This window comes from Lepidochelys kempii, chromosome 1 (assembly GCF_965140285.1).
Source record: "Lepidochelys kempii isolate rLepKem1 chromosome 1, rLepKem1.hap1, whole genome shotgun sequence".
NCBI lineage: Eukaryota > Metazoa > Chordata > Testudines > Cheloniidae > Lepidochelys > Lepidochelys kempii.
Genome location: NC_136380.1, coordinates 23088794 through 23111521, shown reverse-complemented (window position 1 = coordinate 23111521; position 22728 = coordinate 23088794). Strand labels below are relative to the sequence as shown.

Genomic DNA, 22728 nt, shown 5'->3' with positions numbered 1-22728 from the left:
TAGAAATTGTATGGCAGGCCATGAATGCTCATGAAATTGGAATTGGGGTACAGCAGGGGGTGTGGACTCCGGGGTGAGGTCAGAAATGAGGAGTTCAGGGTGCAGGAGGGGCTTCCAGGCTGGGACAGGTGCGGTGCATGGAGGTGTGGGGGTGAAGGCTCCTTCTGGGGCTACAGGCTCTGGGATGGGGCTGTGGATGAGGGGTTTGGGGTGTAGGAGTGTGCTCGGGGCTGGGACTGACGGGTTTGGATGGTAGGAGGGGGATCAGGGCTGGGGCAGGGGGTTGGTGTGCGGGAGGAGGTCAGGGTGCAGGCTCTGGGCAGTGCTTACCTCAAGCAGCTCCCGGAAGCAGTGGCATGTTCCCTCTCCAGCTCATACGTGGAGGTGCAGCCTGATGGCTCTGCTGCGCGCTGCCTTGTCCATATGTGCCGCCCCTGCAGCTCCCATTGGCCGCAGTTCCTGGCCAATGGGAGCTGTGGGGGGCGGCGCTTAGGGCAGTGCGGAGCAGAGCCCCCTGGCTGCCCCTATGTGTAGGAGCTGGAGGGGGGAGACATGCCACTACTTCTGGGAGCTGCGCACTGTGGCCCCTGACCCTGCTCCCTGGCTAGAGCGCCCGAGGGCCAGATTAAAATGGCTGGTGGACCAGATGCAACGTGCGAGCTGTAGTTTGCCCACCCCTGATCTACTGTGAGCCCATAATGTTTGACTATTCAGATCCCTCTATAAAGGGTTTGTACATGTATTTGCACAGTTAAAGTATGAAATGAGCAATGATAAATTCAGTCTAATGGAGAAAATATAAATAAAAGATGGGAAGGACTGAAATCCGCAGGCTCTTATCTCTCCTCCTGCACCCTGGCATTTAGAATTTCAAGGAAATGTATGTGGGATAGTTCCAGCTGAGCCGAGCAAATGATCTTTGCTCAGTGTGGGCAGAGAAGATGAGAAGCTCTTTCCTCCCTACTAGTCCCTGCCAATATGCTGGGAAAGAAAATTCTTTCCCATCCCTGATTTGGCAATCAGTTTGTGATAGTTCTTGGGGTACCCAGGGCTGAGAGTCACCTTGTTACCCCCAGCCTTCAGCATGAAGGAGATTTGCTTGTGCTTAATTGGATGTTAGCTCCCTGATACTACCAGCTTGTTAGCCATCCAAACAATCTCCTCTGGGTTATGCCAGCTCTTATTTTTCCATGCAGGTTAACAATTGGTATACCCAGTACTCAAGTCTTCTTGAAGTGTTCCCTGTAGTGTCCAGCCTCTTTTCCACTTAAGGCTCACAGAAATGCCACATCTGCTGTCCCCAAAGGAACAGTGCTTACACCAGCTTGTATGATTCAACTCAGGATCAACTTCTTGTTTAATATCACAGCACTGAGATACATTTATAGTGAAAACAATAATAAGTTTTTATTATCCAAGATTTAAGAGGTAGTAAGGGTAACGGAAGCAAAAGGTTACCTATAAAACAAAATCATAACACGCTTTCTAGAGACTAGACTTGACTTAAGAGGCTAACCTCTTGTCTAAAGAAGTTTTTCTTACCCTAAGTGTCCTCTGCAGCATTTCAACTAAGACTGGTTTCATGAATGTAAATGAACTGCCCTTTTACTTCCTAGGTCCGGGATCACAGGGTGTCTTCTCTGTTCCCCAGATAGTCCAGCAAACCTTTGAAGTGTATCTCAAGATAAGGTTGCCTTCCACCTCTGTATGATTTCTTTTTGACTTGATATTTCTGTTGACCTTGTATGTAAATTGGCCACCATTGTGTTAGCCTACAGTGCTTAATTTACATGCCAACAGGTGAATAAACATCTTTTGTCTGGCAGGAAACCTGTTTCTCCACTTCTGCTGTGATACAGACTCTTTAAGACCATATTTTCAGTATACATATATAGCGTTTGTGTGTACATTTCACAACAATAGTAATGACTAATGTGACCATTGTTTTCATTTAAAACCTCACATGGCATTCTTTGATGAACGAGAATGTACTTACCAGAATCAAGATATTATTGTAACCCCATTGCCAGTTGGCATTGAGTTGTCATGGGTCACACAGTGTAAGCTGATTCATGTGAGCAAGAATCAATGACTCAATCATTGATATCAAATTTTCCATGTATGGGTTCCAATTCTGTGGATTTTGTGAAGAGTGTCCTAGGGAGAGAAGAAAATGCAGCTATTTTTGCTCATTAGCTATGATTTAAACTATTTCCTGTTTTTTCCTCACCCTTTTGTAAACATCAGTTTTTTAAAGTTAGACCAGCAGGAATTTTCAAAAACAAATTCTACTCCCAGGCACACTACTTGTCATGTTAGAGTGTTGAAAGTGGTCTAATCGTTGGAACTTCAATGGAGATTCAGTTGGCCCGGGCTTGGAATGTAAAAGGCTATCACTCCTCCCCTCCCTGTCCCAAGCTATGAAAAATCAGTCACTTCAGCTGAGAACAGAATTTTTCTGTTTTAGTTATCTGATGCATTGTATATTTGGAACCCAATACAATGTCCATATAACCATACTCTGCATGATGATTTAGGTTACAGTGGTATTTTCAGATATAACTCTTGGCTTTTTGTAAGTGAACTAAGGGGGAAAAAGACCCATACCATCCGGTGATAACCTCTGTCTCCCCACATATAGCTTAGCAAAACGCAGCACTAGTATGTATTAATTGTTGTATCAGTTCTCGGGGATCCGTTTTCAGAGGCAGAAATACTCAGTGCAAGATTTAGCATTCATTTTATGCACATACCTGCGACAGGGCATTAGTTATAAAGATCTTTACCCTATGAATGAATTCATGTCATCCTTGGGCTGTATAATTAGCTGCAATGGATAAAACTAGAGATTACAATAAGGATGTAACTTCTTCCAGGCCCTGAATCCCGTTTAGCAAGACTCTTGTTTTGAAAATTCACTAAACTGCTGATTCAAAATTAATTTTTCCAGTGGCACTGGCTTTTCTGCCCAACTCATTTCTTCTAAAGTTAGCACATAAGGAAAAATTATGTGATAGATGACTTTCAGGAAGACATTTGTAATATGTGTAGTAGGTAATACCCTTACTCAGACCAGTAGGGAGGAAGAGGAAATAAATTTGTTCCCATACATGCAAGTTGTTCAGCTCTCGCCAAATCCTGATGCCTCGTCACTACAGGTTGTTGACAAAACTTTTTTGTTAATCTGTTGAAATGGAAACGTTTCACAGATATGGTTCAATATCAGTGAAATTCTGCCAGAAACAAGGCAGGTTTCTTGGGGGCTTACCTGCCCACTTCCTCTTCAGCCCTCCTCATAAACTTCCCAGGATCTCCACAAAATGGAATGACCATTCTTCACCTAGCTCTCCTCTTCACTCTTTATACATCGGAAAACTTCTAAAGTAATTAAAAATAGGGCTGAGTCAGTCAGTATTCAGAATTCTTTGCATAGCAACCCTTCTTACTGGCTAGCAAAAAACTCTTCCTTTTTTCAAAGGGACTCTGAAGCATGCATGTGCCCAGTAGGGATTTAACAGTATTTAATCCTAAACAAATGTTGAAAGGCTCATTAGAATAGCAGTACACTGGATTAAGCAAGTATTTCACAACTTCTGGAGAGTTTCCCCTCAAGAGAATCCTGTGCAGGCTAGAATGTAGCGTTGAGAGAGTTTTTTATACAAGTACGAAAAGCCATGTGGCTGCTTAGAAGGCTTGGAAAGAGGTTTCTTTACTGATGAGAATTACCACCACCATGGTTTGAGGGGGAACGAAGGGAAATGAAATTGCCTGTCTCTCTCATCCTCTGAAATATGATTTATAATCCATGAAGAGTACACTAAAATTGCTCTTCTAAAATGTTTTTAATTGAAATAAAGAAAATGTAATCTTCAACATAGAAGGCCAAATACTGGTTTTGGTTAGACATGCAATTCCTAAAGTATGAGATAGACTAGACAGGGTGAAACCTGAATTGATAAGAAAATTTCTCCTTTAGGTTCCTGAATTTATTTAATATGAATAATAATCTTTATGTAGTATTAATAGTAAATCTTCATGCTGCTGAATATCTCTTAAATAAAATCCCATAATTATATTTAAAGGTAATTAAATTAGATAACATTCAATACCTTAAATTTAACCTGAGTGTACAGGGAACTAAAGGTAAAGCTGGTCAAGAACTCCTAGTTCACTTCTTAGTACAGGTAGACATTATTTCCTGGTAATCTACTGATAGCTTGATTACAAATGCCAAAGTGTTGCAGTTCAAATACAAGACAGCACAAAGCTTTAAGCAAGCAAACAGGCTGGTCTGCCAACGGACTGGTCCTGTCAGCTTTCCACCCTCTCCTTTATTCTTTCTCTCCCCCCGCGCATTACATTCTCCAACAGATAAAAGGAATACACTGGTTTTGTTTAACATTCTTATTTACCAATTTCTATCTACCGCATTCCTTGCTCTCGGGCCTTGAGCCCAGTCCTGGGAGGCTTCCCACGGTTCATGTCATCTAGGCGAGATTCCAAGGTTCATGCCCTTGAGAGGAGCTGTGTGCGCACTGCTCCTACACAACACTCCGGGTGTGCCCTGAATGTTTCCAAGTGCATGAACCTTGTATGAATCCTACACCGAAGTGTTGATGTAGGCAGTATAGGTGAAGAAAGCCTTTGTACTACAATCAGTCCTTGAAGCCACCACATGTGAGCAGTAACTGATTAAGAAGTTTTGAAAGAGACCTTGCCTGTGGATGCACACCGAACACCATAAAACAGATATTAAAAAAAAGAGTTCTACAGAGGTCTGATCCCTAGCCTGCCCCAACCACAATGTGCACAATGTCCCTTTTTTCAGCTATGGCAGAGCAACATGCTTATGTCTAAGTAATGAATGCTACAGACGCTCATTTTCAGTTGAAAAGTTTACATTTCATAGCGTGACTACTGCTAATTTGATCTGGTAGAAAAATAGTATAGTTTTCTGCCAGTACATGTCAGAGCATCTGACGTGTATGTGGGGGAGGGGGATTTTGTCTGAAGAGTTCATGTCTGCAATACATTTACTGCTAATTCACTCTCATTAAAGTAGGCAAGCATAGGATTATTTATTGTTAAGATGTACACTTTTGCTATTTGTAGTAACTAAAGGCCTGATTTTGAGAGGTGCTGAGCTCTCAACTCCAAATAATGTGAATGCAAGCTGCAGGTGCTCAGTGTCTTTGAAAATCAGACCTCAAATACGTACTTCATGAAACCAATGCAATGTGAACCAAAGAATCACAAAACTGTTCGATAGCCAACACTAAATTGGAGCAGACCACAAGGACGTTGAAACCAAAGTTGATTTTTTTTCAAGTTTCTTGCAGGATGCTCTACAATCTTTGTTTAGAAGTTTTGATCCGAGCCTAGCATTGAAACTCCTAAAAAAATAGGATCAAGTGGTCTTTTTATCTTCGAATTGTCATTTCTAGTTACCAAAAAGTTCCATCATAAGGAATATTGTTAGCCTCGTAATCTTCATAAAATTAGATTGGCATTAGAATTGCAAGGTTTACTTTGTAAGTAAAGGAGAAATTGTCTGCAAGTTGGAAGGCAACTTGTCAAACTGATGGTTACATGCCATCAGTTATCCTAACTTGAAATTGATTTGCGTTCAGTGTATCTCTTTGCGTGTATGTAGCTCAAAACATTGCTGCTAGCTGTGCAGAAAGGTTCTACAAATAGGGTATGTTTGAAGAAGAAAAGTTGTAATTATGCCAAATTTTACTGCCTTGTATCTAATTTTAATGCCTGTATGAGAAGTTTGTCCTCGTGTGGCTAATTCTAGTTTAGAGCAAAGGGTCCTTCAATCCTTCACCAATACCAGTTAAAATAGTAGTTAAACCCTGTATTCCTCCACTGACAGCTTTGCCCAGAAGTGTGTGGGTTGTTTGTGTTGTTTGCAAATTACGCTACAAATTTTTTGGAAGTTTGATAGCTCTGAGTTATATAAACTGTTTAAGTGCAGGATTAAATAAGATTCCAGCAGAGCAATAACTTCTTATTGATTCAAAATCTTTTTTTTCTCCATCTAGCGTTTTATCCAGTATCTAGCTTCCAGAAACACACTGTTTAATTTGAGCAATTTCCTAGACAAAAGTGGATTGCAAGGTAAGGTATCTTCATTTAAAATCTAACATGGTATTTTAGGGAATAGTGAATACTTTATTTTCACAAGTTGTGGTGAACTGCCTCTCTTCTGTTGTTAAAAAATTGCATATCATTCCAAGAAGTGAAATTCTTTATTTTAGAACACTTCTGTGGATGTCATTCATAATCTTCCAGCTGACTAGCATTTGTGGCATTGTAGAAAATACTGCCACATGAAAAGAATAGATATAATTTTTTATCTTGCATAGGTGTGATTTTTAGTCATGCTATTTATTCTAGTTCTGAACCAGTTTCCAACAACAGCCAATACAAGATAAAATGAGAGGTTAAAACTCCCACAATGTATTCCAGTTTCATCATGGGGCAGGAGATAGTTCTTGATGCTGGCTGGTACTAGTTGAAACAAAAAGACCAATAGCACTTAATTTTTATTTAAATTGATGGTCATCCAGCCTCCTCCTATGCCTATGTAGGGTTAATTAAATGAATAAATATGAAATAAAATTTTCAGTTTCCAGGTCTGAAGAAATCAATTCTACCAGGGAAGAAATCAGTTTAAAAATTAATATTATTGTTTCATAGAGGTCCAGCTGAGATTGGAATCCCATTGTGTTAAGCACTGTACAAGTATATAGTAAGAGACAGGTCATGCTCCAAAGATAACGATTTGATCAGATCAGACTATATTGTATTCTCTCTGCCAGGGGTTCTCAAACTTCATTGCACTGCAATCCCCTTCTGACAACAAAAATTACTTCACAACCCCAGGAGTGGGGACCGAAGCCTGAGCCTGCCCGGGTGGGAGAGGGGGCCAAAGCCTGAACCTCACTGCTCTGGGCAGGGGGCCAAAACTGAAGCTCAAAGGCTTCAGCCCCAGGTAGGGGGCTTGCAACCTGAGCCCCACCACCCAGGGCTTAAGCCCTCAGGCTTTAGCTTTGGCCCCGGGCAGTGGGAGTCAGGCTTCAGCCCTGGGGCCCAGCAAGTCTAAGCCAATCCTGGCGACCCCATTCAAAAGGGATCATGACCCACTTCGGGGTCCTGACCCAAAGTTTGAGAACCGCTGCTCTACACCAAAAACTTCACAGCTACTATCTCACACACTGGGGTCCTCCTTTTATTATTATTATTTATTATTATTGAATGATTGAATTATATCTTGCAAAATTCTACTTGCCTCCTTGTAAGGAAGGGGTAAATAAAATTTTTAACAAGGAAATAATATTTGTAAGCTATCCATTGTCATGGTAAAGGGTAGGCAAATACATCTTTGTGCCTGAGCTACTCACTTTTCATGTATTCTGCAAGGCTGGGAGAAGTATAACAAAATAAAAGAGGTTTCAGAATAGCAGCCGTGTTAGTCTGTATTCGCCAAAAGAAAAGGAGTACTTGTGGCACCTTAGAGACTAACCAGTTTATTTGAGCATAAACTTTCGTGAGCTACAGCTCACTTCATCGGATGCATTCAGTGGAAAATACAGTGAGGAGATTTATATACACACAGAACATGAAAAAATGGGTGTTATCATACACACTGTAAGGAGAGTGATCACTTAAGATGAGCTATTACCAGCAGGAGAGCGGGGCGGGTGGGGAGGGAAAAAACCTTTTGTAGTGATAGAATCATAGAATCATAGAATATCAGGGTTGGAAGGGACCCCAGAAGGTCATCTAGTCCAACCCCCTGCTCAAAGCAGGACCAATTCCCAGTTAAATCATCCCAGCCAGGGCTTTGTCAAGCCTGACCTTAAAAACCTCTAAGGAAGGAGATTCTACCACCTCCCTAGGTAACGCATTCCAGTGTTTCACCACCCTCTTAGTGAAAAAGTTTTTCCTAATATCCAATCTAAACCTCCCCAGCAGTTAACAAGAACGTCTGAGGAACAGTGCGGGGGAAAGTGGTGTTGGAGAGCTGCCTATGACCATCGCTTATAAGCACTGTAGTGTCCAGGAAGTGGATCTCTTGTGTGGACTGGTCCAGGATGAGGTTAATGGTGGGATGGAAATTGTTGAAATCATGGTGGAATTCCTCAAGGGCTTCTTTTCCATGGGTCCAGATGATGAAGATGTCATCAATATAGCGCAAGTAGAGTAAGGGCATTAGGGGACGAGAACTGAGGAAGTGTTGTTCTAAGTCAGCCATAAAAATGCTGGCATACTGTAGGGCCATGCGAGTACCCATAGCAGTGCCGCTGATTTGAAGGTATACATTGTCCCCAAATGTGAAATAGTTGTGGGTGAGGACAAAGTCACAAAGTTCAGCCACCAGGTTTACCATGACATTATCGGGGATAGTGTTCCTGACGGCTTGTAGTCCATCTTTGTGTGGAATGTTGGTGGGCTTCTACATCCATAGTGGCCAGGATGGTGTTTTCAGGAAGATCACCAATGGATTGTAGTTTCCTCAGGAAGTCAGTGGTGTCTCGAAGATAGCTGGGAGTGCTGGTAGCATAGGGCGTGAGGAGGGAGTCTACATAGCCAGACAATCCTGCTGTCAGGGTGCCAATGCCTGAGATGATGGGGCGTCCAGGATTTCCAGGTTTATGGATCTTGGGGTATTCTATGTGCTACTCAGCCTGGACCAGTCCACACAAGAGATTGACTTCCTGGACACTACGGTGCTAATAAGCGATAGTCACATAAACACCACCCTATACCGGAAACCTACTGACCGCTATTCCTACCCACATGCCTCCAGCTTTCACCCAGACCACACCACACGATCCATCATCTATCTATAGCCAAGCTCTACTATACAACCGCATTTGCTCCATCCCCTCAGACAGAGACAAACACCTACAAAATCTCTATCAAGCATTCTTACAACTACAATACCCACCTGCTGAAGTGAAGAAACAAATTGACAGAGCCAGAAGAGTACCCTCAAGTCACCTGCTACAGGACAGGCCCAACAAAGAAAATAACAGAACGCCACTAGCCATCACCTTCAGCCCCCAACTCAAACCTCTCCAACGCATCATCAAGGATATACATCCTATCCTGAAGGATGACCCATCACTCTCACAAATCTTGGGAGACAGGCCAGTCCTTGCTTACAGACAGCCCCCCAACCTGAAGCAAATGCTCACCAGCAACCACACACCACACAACAGAACCACTAACTCAGGAACCTATCCTTGCAACAAAGCCCGCTGCCAACTGTGTCCACATATCTGTTCAGGGGACACCATCATAGGGCCTAATCACATCAGCCACACTATCAGAGGCTCGTTCACCTGCACATCCACCAATGTAATATATGCCATCATGTGCCAGCAATGCCCCTCTGCCATGTACATTGGTCATACTGGACAGTCTCTACGTAAAAGAATAAATGGACACAGATCAGATGTCAAGAATTATAACATTAATAAACCAGTCGGAGAACACTTCAGTCTCTCTGGTCACTCAATTACAGACCTAAAAGTCGCAATATTACAACAAAAAGACTTCAAAAACAGACTCTAATGAGAGACTGCTGAATTGGAATTAATTTGCAAACTGGATACAATTAACTTAGGGTTGAATAAAGACTGGGAGTGGATGGGTCATTACACAAAGTAAAACTATTTCCCCATGTTTATTCCCCCCACCGTTCCTCAGACAGTCTTGTTAACTGCTGGAAATGGCCCACCTTGATTATCACTACAAAAGGTCCCCCCCCGCCTGCCCCGCTCTCCTGCTGGTATTAGCTCATCTTAAGTGATCACTCTCCTTACAGTGTGTATGATAACACCCATTTTTTCATGTTCTGTGTGTATATAAATCTCCTCACTATATTTTCCACTGAATGCATCCGATTAAGTGATTTGTAGCTCATGAAAGCTTATGCTCAAATGAATTGGTTAGTCTCTAAGGTGCCACAAGTACTCCTTTTCTTTTTGAAAATAAAAGAGCAAAAACTAAATGAACTCCTGTACATGCTGTAGTAGGGACCAATTGCTTGAAACTGTAATTGTTTCAGTCAGATGTCTCTTTGTTTAAAGTAGGTGTCGGGCAAGAAACAGATACTGGTCCCTATTCCCAGGTTTCCCCACTGCTGCATGTAATTCTGTTCATGCTTGGAGCCATTCTTAAAAAGTTATTCATTTGCGTGTACTGAAATTGCCATTTTGTCTCCAACTTTGCACTTTATATAGCTGCTTCAATTTTGTTTTGCCATAATTGTAGTATAATATACATATTCTTGCTGATGGCTGTGGACAGCAGTTTTCATTGTGGTAAATGACTCAAAACTGTCAAGTTGAGACTTAATTTTCAAGGGGAGACTGGTATAGAATATGAAAAGAGACCTTTACCATCTAACTCCAGTGTTTCCTCTGGGGAATAAAGCAGAGGATAGGATTTCTTGGCCTGCACCCATAGGAAATATTTTTGGATGTAATTAAGATACGTCAGTCTAATCCTACAATATTTGCGTGTGCAAACCCCCACTTATTAATGTCAATTTAGTTCAGTGCATTTTGCTGTATTAACTTTTAAAAGAGTATGTATGGACTTTGAGATTGGCTCTGAAAACATAATACTTTTGTACATATATGTATGCTAATTAAGAAATCTTACAACAAATAAATCAATAAGCATATATAGGCACTTTCTATGCTAGGAGCCACAAATTTATGTAAAAATACTTAATCTGTTCACTGACTTCCAGGAGATCGTTTACTTCAGATGATAAAGGAAATTACACGGTATTGTGACATCTCTAGATATTTGCCACATAATATATAGAGATTTTTCAGGGTATGTGCTGTACAGTGTATAGCTCTTAACACCACAATATTTTTAAATGTGCCAAAAAAAATGGACATCAGTCTTTTGTAACAGTTTTTTATATATTGGTGGATTAAGGGAAAATTTATAGATTGTTTTTGTTTACAAGTGTGTATCTTATTGCCTAGTCAGAATAATTGGTTTTGTATAAAAATTGACTGGAGGAAAGATAAGCTGTTGAAACCTTTTCTCTTTTAGGGTATGACATGTCCACATTTATCAGACGGTATAGTAGGTATCTGAATGAAAAAGCAGTTTCTTACAGACAAGTGGCTTTTGACTTCACCAAAGTAAAAAGAGGGTAAGAACTGTAGTTTTTATTTTTCTTATCTTTAAGATGTGGCTTGCAGTACATACTAACAAGCTGTTCTCAGATAACCAAGTTGGTTATCTTTTCACTGGTATTGATCAATATACTCTGTGCATTATGCACCAAAAATGTCAGTGCAGTTGAGTTGTAATGTGTCTTCAGAAATTTTGGGGAGCACTGTCTTTTGAAAAAAATGAAACGGAAATCAGTCTGTGCATTGGATTGAAGCAACTGGTGGTAGCTACCTAATCTGGCCAATAAAATGTTTCTTGATATGCCAGAAAGCTGTCTTGTGTTTGGCACCATTGGTGTTTAACTACACTTCTCATTTGAGAAGATTATGGAGATGGGCATTTATGTGAAATATCTTGCTGTACTGTCTGTTCCTTCTTCATGCCACTCTCAAAGTGGCTGTTTGTACAGTCCATAGTACTATAATGTACTGTGTATAATGGTAATTACACAGAATGACCATCATGCCTTTTATGGGATGGGGAGTGGGGGAAGACACCTGATCAATTTATGTATCTATGACATACAGTGGCTAACTGCTGGTTAAGCAACTGCTTTAGATATGGCATACGTTAAAGCCATGGTGGCTCTAATGTAGTTGAAGCAATAAATTAACCATGCTTCAAGTGAATGTTCACATGGATTCTGCTCTTGGTGCTCATGTTCCCTATTGACACAAGATCTGGTTCTTTTGGTCAACAGTACTTGCTGGGGCCAACCCTGTGCCCCAGATGTCTTTTTGCCCCCACCCCCACCAGTGGTATAAAGGGTGGGACCAGCCATCCCTCAGTTTCTACTTCCTGCAGCAGCAAGAAGGAACCCTTGCAGTGTCGTCCTGCTTCTCTGTGACTGTGTTATAGTTGGTGATAGTGAATAGTTAATGTAGCTGTTAAGTAGTTAACTTTGTTTGCCTATATGCCTTAAAAAGAGAATTTTTATTACTCCTTTTACTAACCTTTCATGCTTGTTAGGCATCCACCTGCATTCTTCAGCCACCTTATCCCCCGAGATACTATTGAAGCAAGAGATGGACTCTCTTCTTAAAGTAATGGGAATAAAATCCCCTGATTGTGAACTCTCCATACCAAAGAGAAAAAAAGATTGGTGTCCCATTCTGGGCATTTGTCTCAACGGGTTTGTTCATCATTTCAAACTCGGGATGGTGATACTGGTCTTCCCAAGAGTGTTTACTAAGTACTTGGCAGTGGTAGCAGCTCGCTTAAGGAGGCAAGGAATCCAGGTCTACCCTTACCTCGATAATGGATTGATCCAGGGAGTATCACCTCTGTAGGTGATCTTAAAGCTCTTTGCCACATAGGGCCTCAAAATCAGTGGAGAAATACCCACACTTACTTTTATTTCAAAGCTTAGAGCTCATAGAAGCAGTGTCAGCAAGAGCTTATCTTCCAGAAGACTCCAAACCATAGTGGACCTGATCAGCTACAAGCTCTCTCAAAGACATCAGTAAGACCATGACTCAGACTTCTGGGACATACAGCCTCATACTTCTGAGACAGCTTGCCAGACTTTGCCTAGTCTCCAGGAAAGGGCAGTTGAAATCAGTGCATCTATGCAGCAGATCCCCATATAGCCATGTTGGTCAGGATTCCACAAGAAGTCCTGTCCACATTAACTGCGGAAGACCCATTGCAGGTGTGCAACGTAGTACTTTTCTCTGCACCTCTACCAACTAAAACTCTGACACATGTCTGCACCCAGGGATGGGAGGCTCATCTAGATCACTTTGTAACTTAGGGCCTGTGGTCCCTTCCTGGAGCTCATCTGCACATAAATGTCCTGGAACTGAGCCATCCGCTTCACATGCAAAGCATCCTGTCTCAACTGCACGGATCTGCTATTCCAGGGCTGATATAGCACCACAACTATGCATTATGTCAACAGACAGAGAGGTTAGGTCATCTCCACTCTGCAAGGAGGCCATTTGGCTCTAGGCTTAGTGTATTCATCACTGGACCATGCCACTGGCCCTGCATCTTTCAGGTGTTCAGAGCTCACTAGCAGATCACTTCAACAGACAGTTCTCAGACAACCACAGGTGACTGGTCAAGAGTCCAGTGTTGCAGAGCGTCTTTCCCAAGGGGGGATATCCAAACAGACCAGAATAAGAAATGCCAAGTATTCTGCTCCACGGAAGTTTCCAGTGCAGGCTCCCTGTCATATGTCTTTCTCATCCCCTGATGGCAGGCCTGAGATATGTCTTTCTTCCAACTCCCATATTACAGAGAGTCATGAGGTAGCTGAGACAAGATGCATGATTGATAATCATGACCGCCCTGATGGGGCCAGGCAATTCTGGCATTCAGATCTGGTGAACCTCTCAGTGTAGCCCGCAGTCACTTTGCCTTTGATGCCCAATAGCCTTGAGAACCATCAAATTCTACAGCTGGACCCATTTTGGTTAGCCATGATCTAGACTGTCAGATATAACTGACATCCCCCAAAAGAATCTGTGGATCTGAAATTTAGAATATCCTGTTCCAAAACAGGAAAGCCTCAACTAGACTAATCTAGCTTCATAAATGAAAGAGGCTTTCTATTTGGGCATCTTGTCACCAGCTGTCTTCCCTCAACAACACCCATTCAGCAATATTGGACTATACACTAGTCCTGAAACAATGTGGACTTGGTTTGTTCCATAATGCTTCATCTAGTAGCAGTATCTGCAAATCACCTTTCTTTCCAGGATTGCAGTGTATTTTCTCGCTCTACACTGGCTAGATTCCTTGAGTGCATTATTAATGTTTCTCCCCCAGCTTGTGCTCCCCCTCCTTCTGGGTCCTCAATGCAGCAGGATTCAGGGTCCCCCACATTTGAGCTCTTAGCAACTTGTTCCCTGTATAACCTACCAATGAAGACTGCCATTATATCAGCTCGAAGGGTAGGGAAGATTCAGGCACTCAGGGCGGATCTCCCTTATTTAGGGTTCCATAAGAAAAGGCCTCATCCCATGTTCCTGCCCAAAGTTTTTTTCATGTTTCAGATGAACAAGTTTATTCATCTCCCAGTTTTCTTCCACAAGTCTGGCTCACACCCTGGGAAAGCTAAACGTCATACACTTGATCTAATGGTATTAAGGTGGAATCCCTATAGACAATTACTTGGAGAGAATGGTTACTTACAGCAACTGTGGTTCTTAGAGATGTTGTCTACGTGGATTCCATGACCTGCTCTCCTTCCCCATTACTGCAAAGTTGTACTCCTCTGAGATTCTGTATTGGTGAAGGAACTGAGGGACGATTGATCCTGATCTGTCTTTTATGCCCTTGGGGTGGGCAAGAATATCTAGGGTGCAGCTGTGGCCCCAACACACACTACTAGCAAAAAGAACCCACCCATGTCCACCTGGGGTCCAGGTGCACCAAGAGTGTGATCCTTGTGGACACCCCTCTTGAAGAAGCACATCTACTGTAGGGTAGTTAACCATTCTTTCACCACCTGACCAACAGGCAAAAGGACTGTTTTTAATTGTAAGGAATTCTGTTAATAGGAGAAAGTTATTGCTGGTGTTTGTTCCTTGACATGTTTGGCTTTTTCCAGCTGTAATAATCCTCAGCCTTTTGTGCTACAGAGAGTCCAGTGGATTCTGATTTTTAGTTTGAACAAGCGAGAGGTTATAAGAGGTAGAAGTTTTGACTTTGGTATCAAGCCTTTTTACATAAAGTGAATGTTGTTTTTAAGTCCGTGTAGTGTAGAAAGCAAATGTTTACTATCAATTTTTGTTGTTAGTTTCCTCCTAGGGCACCTTCTTTTTCTCTTAGCCTTTGTGTCTTCTCTGGGTATCTAGTTTAAAATGTCAACCAAATGAAAGTTAAATAGACACAGATAACTGACATTCTCTTTTAAAAAAAAAAATCCAATTATTTTATTTAAAAAAACTTGTCAAGTATAATTGTAAGATCTTGTTCAGTGTTCCTGTAACTTCAGATTTCCAGACAGTGTATTTATAATCCTACATTTTATGAATGCTTTTAAAAGATGTTAGCGAGACAAGGTGGGTGAGGTAGTATCTTTCATTGAAGCAGTTTCTGTTGGTGAGAGAGACAAGCTTTAAAAGATCTTGTCACACTGATTTGACTGCTGTTTTACGTTTCACTAATAACCCTAGATTTACAATTGAAACAACATTTAGGCAATTAGAAAAGTGTAGGCAATTTCTGTTTCAGAAATAGGTTTCAAAAGCTAATTTGAAAAGAGTTTTTTAGCATTTTTTAAAATTTGTCTTTGAAACAAGCTTTTTAAAATGCTGCTAATACTTCTATAGCCACCTCTTGCATCATAGATCACATTGTAATAGTTCTGAGCATGGCTATTTCTGTTGGTCTCGGAGAATAAAGATCAGTCCTTGAAGACCCCGTAACAGGTGTGCTGTCTTCTGGCCAAGGAGAGCTGGATGTTGCTCTTCTGGACAATCATTGCCATTCTTTTGGCCAGACAAATTGAATATTACAAGGCATTCCCGTTACTTACTTCAGTCGTCTGAATATGCTGCCTCTAGCATTGCTGTTCTTTTGATCTGTTTCATATGCTCCAGTGTTTCATATTCCTAATAAAAATATTCTTTCATAATCCAACTGGTGGTTTGTTTTCTGTTTTCTGTTTGCATAATAGGGCTGATGGAGTCATGAGGACAATGAACACAGAAAAACTCCTTAAAACTGTACCAATTATACAAAATCAGATGGATGCACTTCTTGACTTCAATGTAAGTTTAATTTCTTCACACATCAGAGACACTGTCAATTAACACAGCTGGACTTTTCCCCCACAGCTTTTCACAAGCTATGAAAACAAGTGATGCAATATGTACAAAGTAAAATTTCCTTCCATATTTTTAACTTGTTGTGTCCAGTCTAATATAGTTTGTTTGAAGAGCAAAATATACCTGGAACATTGCCTGGTATGCTTAACCTGAAGTACTGATGGCCTAATAAGACAAGCACTTCATTAATGTTCATTTAGGAGTACATGCATTCAGTAAGTTTTTTAAATAAACAAAATTTACTCTAATTATTCTTTTGGCCCCTCTAAATATGTGATATATTAGTTATGTATTTTTGTTGACCTGCTTTTCTTTGATTATTTAACTTGTCATCTTTGATGCTGATAGAAGTTCCGTTTAACTTGGAATGCTGCCATGTTCTATAGACAGTACATTTGCTAATGGAAAGCATGTCTTTGGGTAGAATATTGAAATGTAATTATTAATTGGAAGTTTTCTGATAAAATGTCAATCCAGATGAGCTAACTTTCTTTTCTAATCTCCCTAGGTCAATAGCAATGAGCTTACAAATGGTGTAATAAATGCTGCCTTCATGCTTCTCTTCAAAGATGCCATTAGACTCTTTGCAGCTTATAATGAAGGAATTATTAACCTTCTGGGTAAATATTACTCTACTCTGCAGAATTAGTTGTTTGTGTTTTCAGTAAACAAGGGTATATAAATTTTTTCAGAATTTACAGCTGTTTGGATCTTTAAAGAATAAGGCAAAACATTCTATCTTCATGTACTGCTTTAAAAAAATCTTCAGTTTTTTGGGACAGCTTTATTGCCAAGGATTCTTTTGCCTTGTTAGTACTTTCCTTACATGTAATCCAAAGTATGCAGTTTCCTAAAAACAAAGTCCAAGAATTTTTGGCATAGAAAATTATTTTTCCTTGAACTGGTTTTCCTCCTGTCACCGAGAACCTCGACTCAAAATCAAATAGGAAAATTGACAGTTTTTTCTCCACTGTGATAATTGTTAAAGAAGCATAGAGAGTTTAGCTTCCATAGTTAGAACTTAATTCTAACGGTGTTTATAATCTTTTGTATGTATTATATTTGGATATTTGGCTGGCTGTGAAGGTTTTTATGTTGTTGCTCATCCCTGTGAAACGAGTACCTGCTCTCAACGATAGCATGATCTATCACGGGTAGGCAAGTGTTCCGAAGGTGGCATGTGAGCTGATTTTCAGTGGCACTCACACTGCCTGGGTCCTGGCCACCGGTCCGGGGGGCTCTGCATCTTAATTTAATTTTTAAATGAAGCTTCTTAAACATTTTAAAAACCTTATTTACTTTACATACAACAATAGTTTAGTTATATATTATAAACTCCTAGAAAGAGACCTTATGAAAATGTTAAAATGTATTACGGGCACGTGAAACCTTAAATTAGAATGAATAAATGAAGACTCGGCACACCACTTCTGAAAGGTTGCTGACCCGTCATCTATCACGTAGATAGGGACCTACCAAATTCATGGCCATGAAAAATGTGTCACGGGCCGTGAAATCTGGTCTCCCCCCATAAAATCTGTTTTTTGTGTGCTTTACAGATTTCACGGGGGAGACCAGCATTTCTTAAATTGGTGGTCCTCACCCAAAAGGGAGTTGTGGGGGGCGGGAGTCATGGTGTTGCCACCATTACTTCTGCACTGACTCCAGAGCTGGGTGGCCAGAGAGCAGTGGCTGTTGGCCAGGCGCCCGCTAGCAACAGCACAGAAGTAATAATGGCAATGCCATACCATGAGATCCTTATTTCTGCACTGCTGCCTTCAGAGCTGGGTGGTCAGAGAGTGGTGGCTGCTGACTGAGGGCCAAGCTCTGCAGGCAGCGGTGCAGAAGTAAGGATGGCAATACCATACCGTGCCATCCTTATTTCTGCACTACGCTGCTTTCAGAGCTGGGCTCCCAGCCAGCAGCCACTGCTGCCCAGCTCTGAAGGCAGCACCGCTGCCAGCAGCAGCACAGAAGAAAGGGTGGCAGTACTGTAACACGACCCCTCTCCTCCTCCTCCCTCCCCCCCCCCCCCACCACACACACAATAACCTTGCAACCACCACAATAACCTTGCAACTCCTTTTTGGGTCAAGATCCCTACAATTATGACACCATGAAATTTCAGATTTAAATAGCTAAAATCATGAAACTTACGATTTTTTTAATCCTATGACTGTGAAATTGACCAAAATGGACCATGAATTTGGTAGGGCCCTATATATTGAGTATGCCTTAAAAGCAGAATTACTTATATCTTTTCATGTGCCAAAACACTGGAGGGACAGAGGAACTTAAACCTGTAAGTAATATTAAAATTTAAGTTAAAAGGAATGACTTATTTTAGCATCTTATTCCTGGTAGTAAACTAGGCAGATCTAACTTCTTCAGGAACCCCAGTATGTTGGTCTCATTCTGGCTCCCCCAAACTCTGTTTTATCTTGAGGGAACAAGCCTTTTTTAACTGGCATGGTTTTTTTTCCTGTGTTCCTGGGCTTTGGCCTTTCTAGTCCAAAACTGGTTTCTCAGGTTGGCTGGGAAGTAGGGTAAAATCTTCAAAGCTAACAGTTCAAGCATTGTCCCTAGCAACCCACAAGTGTTTGCAGAGTAAAAATCCCAGTAACCAGGTCAACATCAGTATTCAGAAATTACAAAGCAGCTTCAATTCTGCCACACCCACTTTAGTTTTTTTAACTGGTGGGAGGAAGTTAATGTGTGTTCATTGTTACAGTTGTCTCTGTAAACAGCCTGCTTAGTAACTCCACCTATTTGACCAACTTTTTATGTTTGTCAGATAACCTTGTGGCTTGGCATTGGGATTTCCAGATACAGATACATGTACTAAAATCTCTAACCATGTTAAAACATTTTTGGAGATTGAACCAAAAACATCAAGTGTCGGAGAGAGGGAAAATGTACAAAAATCATTTAATTTTGTCTTTGTCTTGGCCAGCATAAGCATTGACATCAATATTAATGTTGCCTGCTCTTCCCCCTCTCATGCGGCATCATAGTTGCCTCCACCATTAATGTTGAAAAGTGAAGAAACAAGGCTGCAGATACTTCCTTTTTCACAGTGACGAGTGAAGTAACTTTTGTCTTGCATTATAGTTACTTGTACATGTTTAAAATATATACAGTATATTTATTTCTTACGTGACTTGAATACTTTTCCCATTTTCAGAAAAATACTTTGACATGAAAAAAAACCAGTGCAAAGAAGGCCTTGACATATATAAGAAGTTCCTCACTAGAATGACAAGGATCTCCGAGTTTCTCAAAGTTGCAGAGGTAAATCTTAACTGGGCCAGAATTGCCTTCATGCTCAAACAGTTTATAAAATACTTAACTCTGATAAAGCAGCTACGTTTCCTTTCCATTTGGCAGATTTAATGTCTATCAAGGAGCATTTTATCAGAGTTTAATACGAAGGGGACCAGCTCATTAAGGGCCTGCATATTGAAAGAAATACATTTTTCAACAGTTCTTTGCTGAGAAGTAGCTGTTCTTTGCTGAGAAGAGGATACAAGAATAAATATATAAATCTCCTACTGTATAAGAGGCTAGTAGCTACTGTGGTCCAGGGAGAAATTGCATGTTAGCTTGTATACACACACAAAATATGCTCCGCTTAGTCTTCTTTAAAAAGTAAAATTCGGAAGAAGAAAAGTGTGTGTGTGGTGGTCTTTTTCTTTCTGAGACATGTCTAGCTCTTTTTTTTGTTTTGCACCAACAATTCTGCTATGTCAAACTTGAGAGATGAAAGAATTTGAGGATCAACATTAAATCAGAAAGCAATGGCTGAAGCTGATAATAGGGGATTTCACAAGGAGTTTTACAGCATCTAAAAACTTCTGTTGCATGCAGTGCATTTTTTTTTGTTTTTTCTTGTTGGTTCAGTGGGTTGTAGCATGCATTCTTCTGAAGCTTTGCTGAACTAATGTCCTTCAGAAGAGATTTCAGTCTGAGCAGTAGAGTGCTAATCTAAGTGTCCTGGTCAAATTCCAGAAAGGATAATTATGTTCTGCCTATCTAAAATTCTCCCTGCTGCAGTTTGTCGGATTTGGTACTTATCACTTTACGGTTCTAAATTGTTGTGTAGTGTCAGTCTGCACTGTGAAACCCATATGATGTTTTACAACAGAGATGGCTGTTGAGTTAAGATGTCTATGTTGTATAGCTTGTAGAGTGATCTGGAACTTGGAGGGTAAAAGGGGCTGTATCAATGCAATATACTATTTTTGTACTTCCAACTACATACTGTGTCAGTAGTTCTCAATGCTTACATTCTATAAACTACTTTGTAAGGAACGGAGATTCATGAGAGCATTTCTCTAACACAAACCATCACCTGCTTGATTCTCAAAATCTCTCCTGTGGACCATCAGGAAGGGCACTCCAAACTTAGAATCATAGAATATCAGGGTTGGAAGGGACCTCAGGAGGTCATCTAGTCCAACCCCCTGCTCAAAGCAGGACCAATCCCCAATTAAATCATCCCAGCCAGGGCTTTGTCAAGCCTGACGTTAAAAACTTCTAAGGAAGGAGATTCTACCACCTCCTTAGGTTAGGTTTGATAACGTTTTAAACTCACTACAGCCAAACATATACATATATTTTACATATGTTTCCTTTGATTTTTTTTACATCTATTTTAATCTAAAAATTTACTAGAGCTCAAATTATATAAACTAAAAAGAGTATAGGGGATTTTTTCTTTTCTTGCATGACATCATGTTAATGTGATTTCTGCTTTTTAACAAGTAATCTTTAAATAAACAGTAGTCAGTTCTAAAGCTTATAAATCTGTTTTGTTACAGCAAGTTGGAATTGACAGAGGAGACATACCAGATCTTTCTCAGGTACATAAACTGTTATGCATATGTGCATACATCTTTCTTTTTCTTTCTTTGCATGTTCAGAAAAATGTGGAGTCATGTATTGGTTTTCTTGCATACATTATCACCATATTCTTAAATTATTAGATGAGTCATGACGAAATTGAACTCTAACCAGAAAGTCTCTCACTCACAAATTCCACGATGAAATGTATGAAAATGCAAACTAATTACAGTTGCAATATATTACAATTATCAAATTAATGTCATCTTGAGAGCAGAAAATAGAGAATTAAAATCAAATATTTGAATAAACATGAAATTCCTATGTTTAAAACCAATTTTAAAGTATGATGGAAACTGATCTGTTTGTAGCAGAGGCTCACCTAATGCAGCTTTCACAAATGAGATCCCTTAGCAAGGTGGCTACTCTAAGCAGAAGGCTTCAAAGTGCCATTTAATTACTTGTTAAGACTTTCAGTTTGTGTATATATATGTGTGTGTATTGCTTCAGATGTGTACAGCTTCCTTTTTAATCTCAGTTGGCACAGACTACTCATTTCAATTGTCTGTTTTCTTTGTTTATTTTCCAACATTTTCATGGATTTCTTTTTTGATAGGTTTCAGAGTAACAGCCGTGTTAGTCTGTATTCGCAAAAAGAAAAGGAGTACTTGTGGCACCTTAGAGACTAACCAATTTATTTGAGCATGAGCTTTCGTGAGCTACAGCTACAGCTCACGAAAGCTCATGCTCAAATAAATTGGTTAGTCTCTAAGGTGCCACAAGTACTCCTTTTCTTTTTTTTGATAGGAGCAATCATGAGAGGGACCCTACCAAATTCATGGCCATGAAAAATGTGTCACGGACCAGGAAATCTGGTCTCCACCGTGAAATCTGATCTTGTATGTACTATTACCATGTACTACACAGATTTTACAGGGGAGATGAGTGTTTCTCAAACTGGGGGTCCCAACCCAAAAGAGGGTCATGCGGTGGGGTTTGCAAGGTTACTGTAGGGGGTTCATGGTATTGCCATCTTTACTTCTGTGCTGCCCTCAGAGCTTGGTGGCTGGAGAGTGGTGGCTGCTGGCCGAGGGCCCAGCTCTGCAGGCAGCAGCACAGAAGTCAGGATGGCAATGCCATGCCATGCCATCCTTACTTCTGGGCTGCTGCTGGCGGCGACTCTGCCTTCAGAGCTGGGCTCCCAGCCAGTAGATGCCATTCTCGGGCGGCCCAAATGTGAAGGCAGTGCTGCTGCCAGCAGCAGTGCAGAAGTAGGGGTGTCAATACCATGACCCCACCTACAATAACTTTGCAATGCCCCCACTATCCCTTTTGGGGTCAGGACCCCTACAGTTACAATACTGTGAAATTTTCAGATTTAAAAATCTGAAAATCGTTAAATTTATTATTTTAAAATCCTATGACCATCAAAGTGACCAAAATGGACTATGAATTTGGTAGGGGCCTACTCATGATTAATAGAACTGGCATAGTAGTGGATGATATTGTACCACTTGATAATATAAAATACTTTTCTCAATTTATTATGTTCTTAGTGCCAAAATACTGTGATGTCAATATTTTGAGCTGTAGACCATGTCCGGTTACCCTCAGTTGCATTCTCTGGCACTGTGGTGACAGGATCATACCTTTCTTTTTTATTTTTTTTAGCTGGTGCCTGGTTTTGTCTTGGATTTTTCATATCTATGCCCTCACTGCCCTTTTGCAGGCACCAAGCAGTCTTCTTGATGCTTTGGAACAACATTTAGCCTCTTTAGAGGGAAAGAAAATCAAAGACTCCACAGCTGCAAGCAGGTATATCTGCCTTTTGTCCTCTTATACAGTTGTGTTAAGAATCAAATGTTAGGTTCCTTACTTTGAAATTCCCATC

The 22728-nt window shown here is 40.7% G+C and overlaps 1 protein-coding gene across 22 annotated transcripts in view; it reads left to right on the top strand.

The window, feature by feature from the left end:
* Positions 1-22728, top strand: part of PICALM (phosphatidylinositol binding clathrin assembly protein) — a 119333-nt gene that overhangs the window by 31474 nt on the left and 65131 nt on the right. For all 22 annotated transcript variants that reach the window (XR_012157972.2, XR_013635580.1, XM_073336461.1 and 19 more), the window contains 7 exons: positions 6048-6123; positions 11092-11194; positions 15845-15938; positions 16504-16615; positions 19180-19286; positions 20816-20857; positions 22567-22652. Coding sequence is in view for 20 of the 22 variants with exons in the window: in XM_073336461.1 (XP_073192562.1) it covers positions 6048-6123; positions 11092-11194; positions 15845-15938; positions 16504-16615; positions 19180-19286; positions 20816-20857; positions 22567-22652 (620 nt within the window). In the remaining 2 variants the exon portion in view is untranslated. The remainder of the gene's footprint in view (positions 1-6047; positions 6124-11091; positions 11195-15844; positions 15939-16503; positions 16616-19179; positions 19287-20815; positions 20858-22566; positions 22653-22728) is intronic.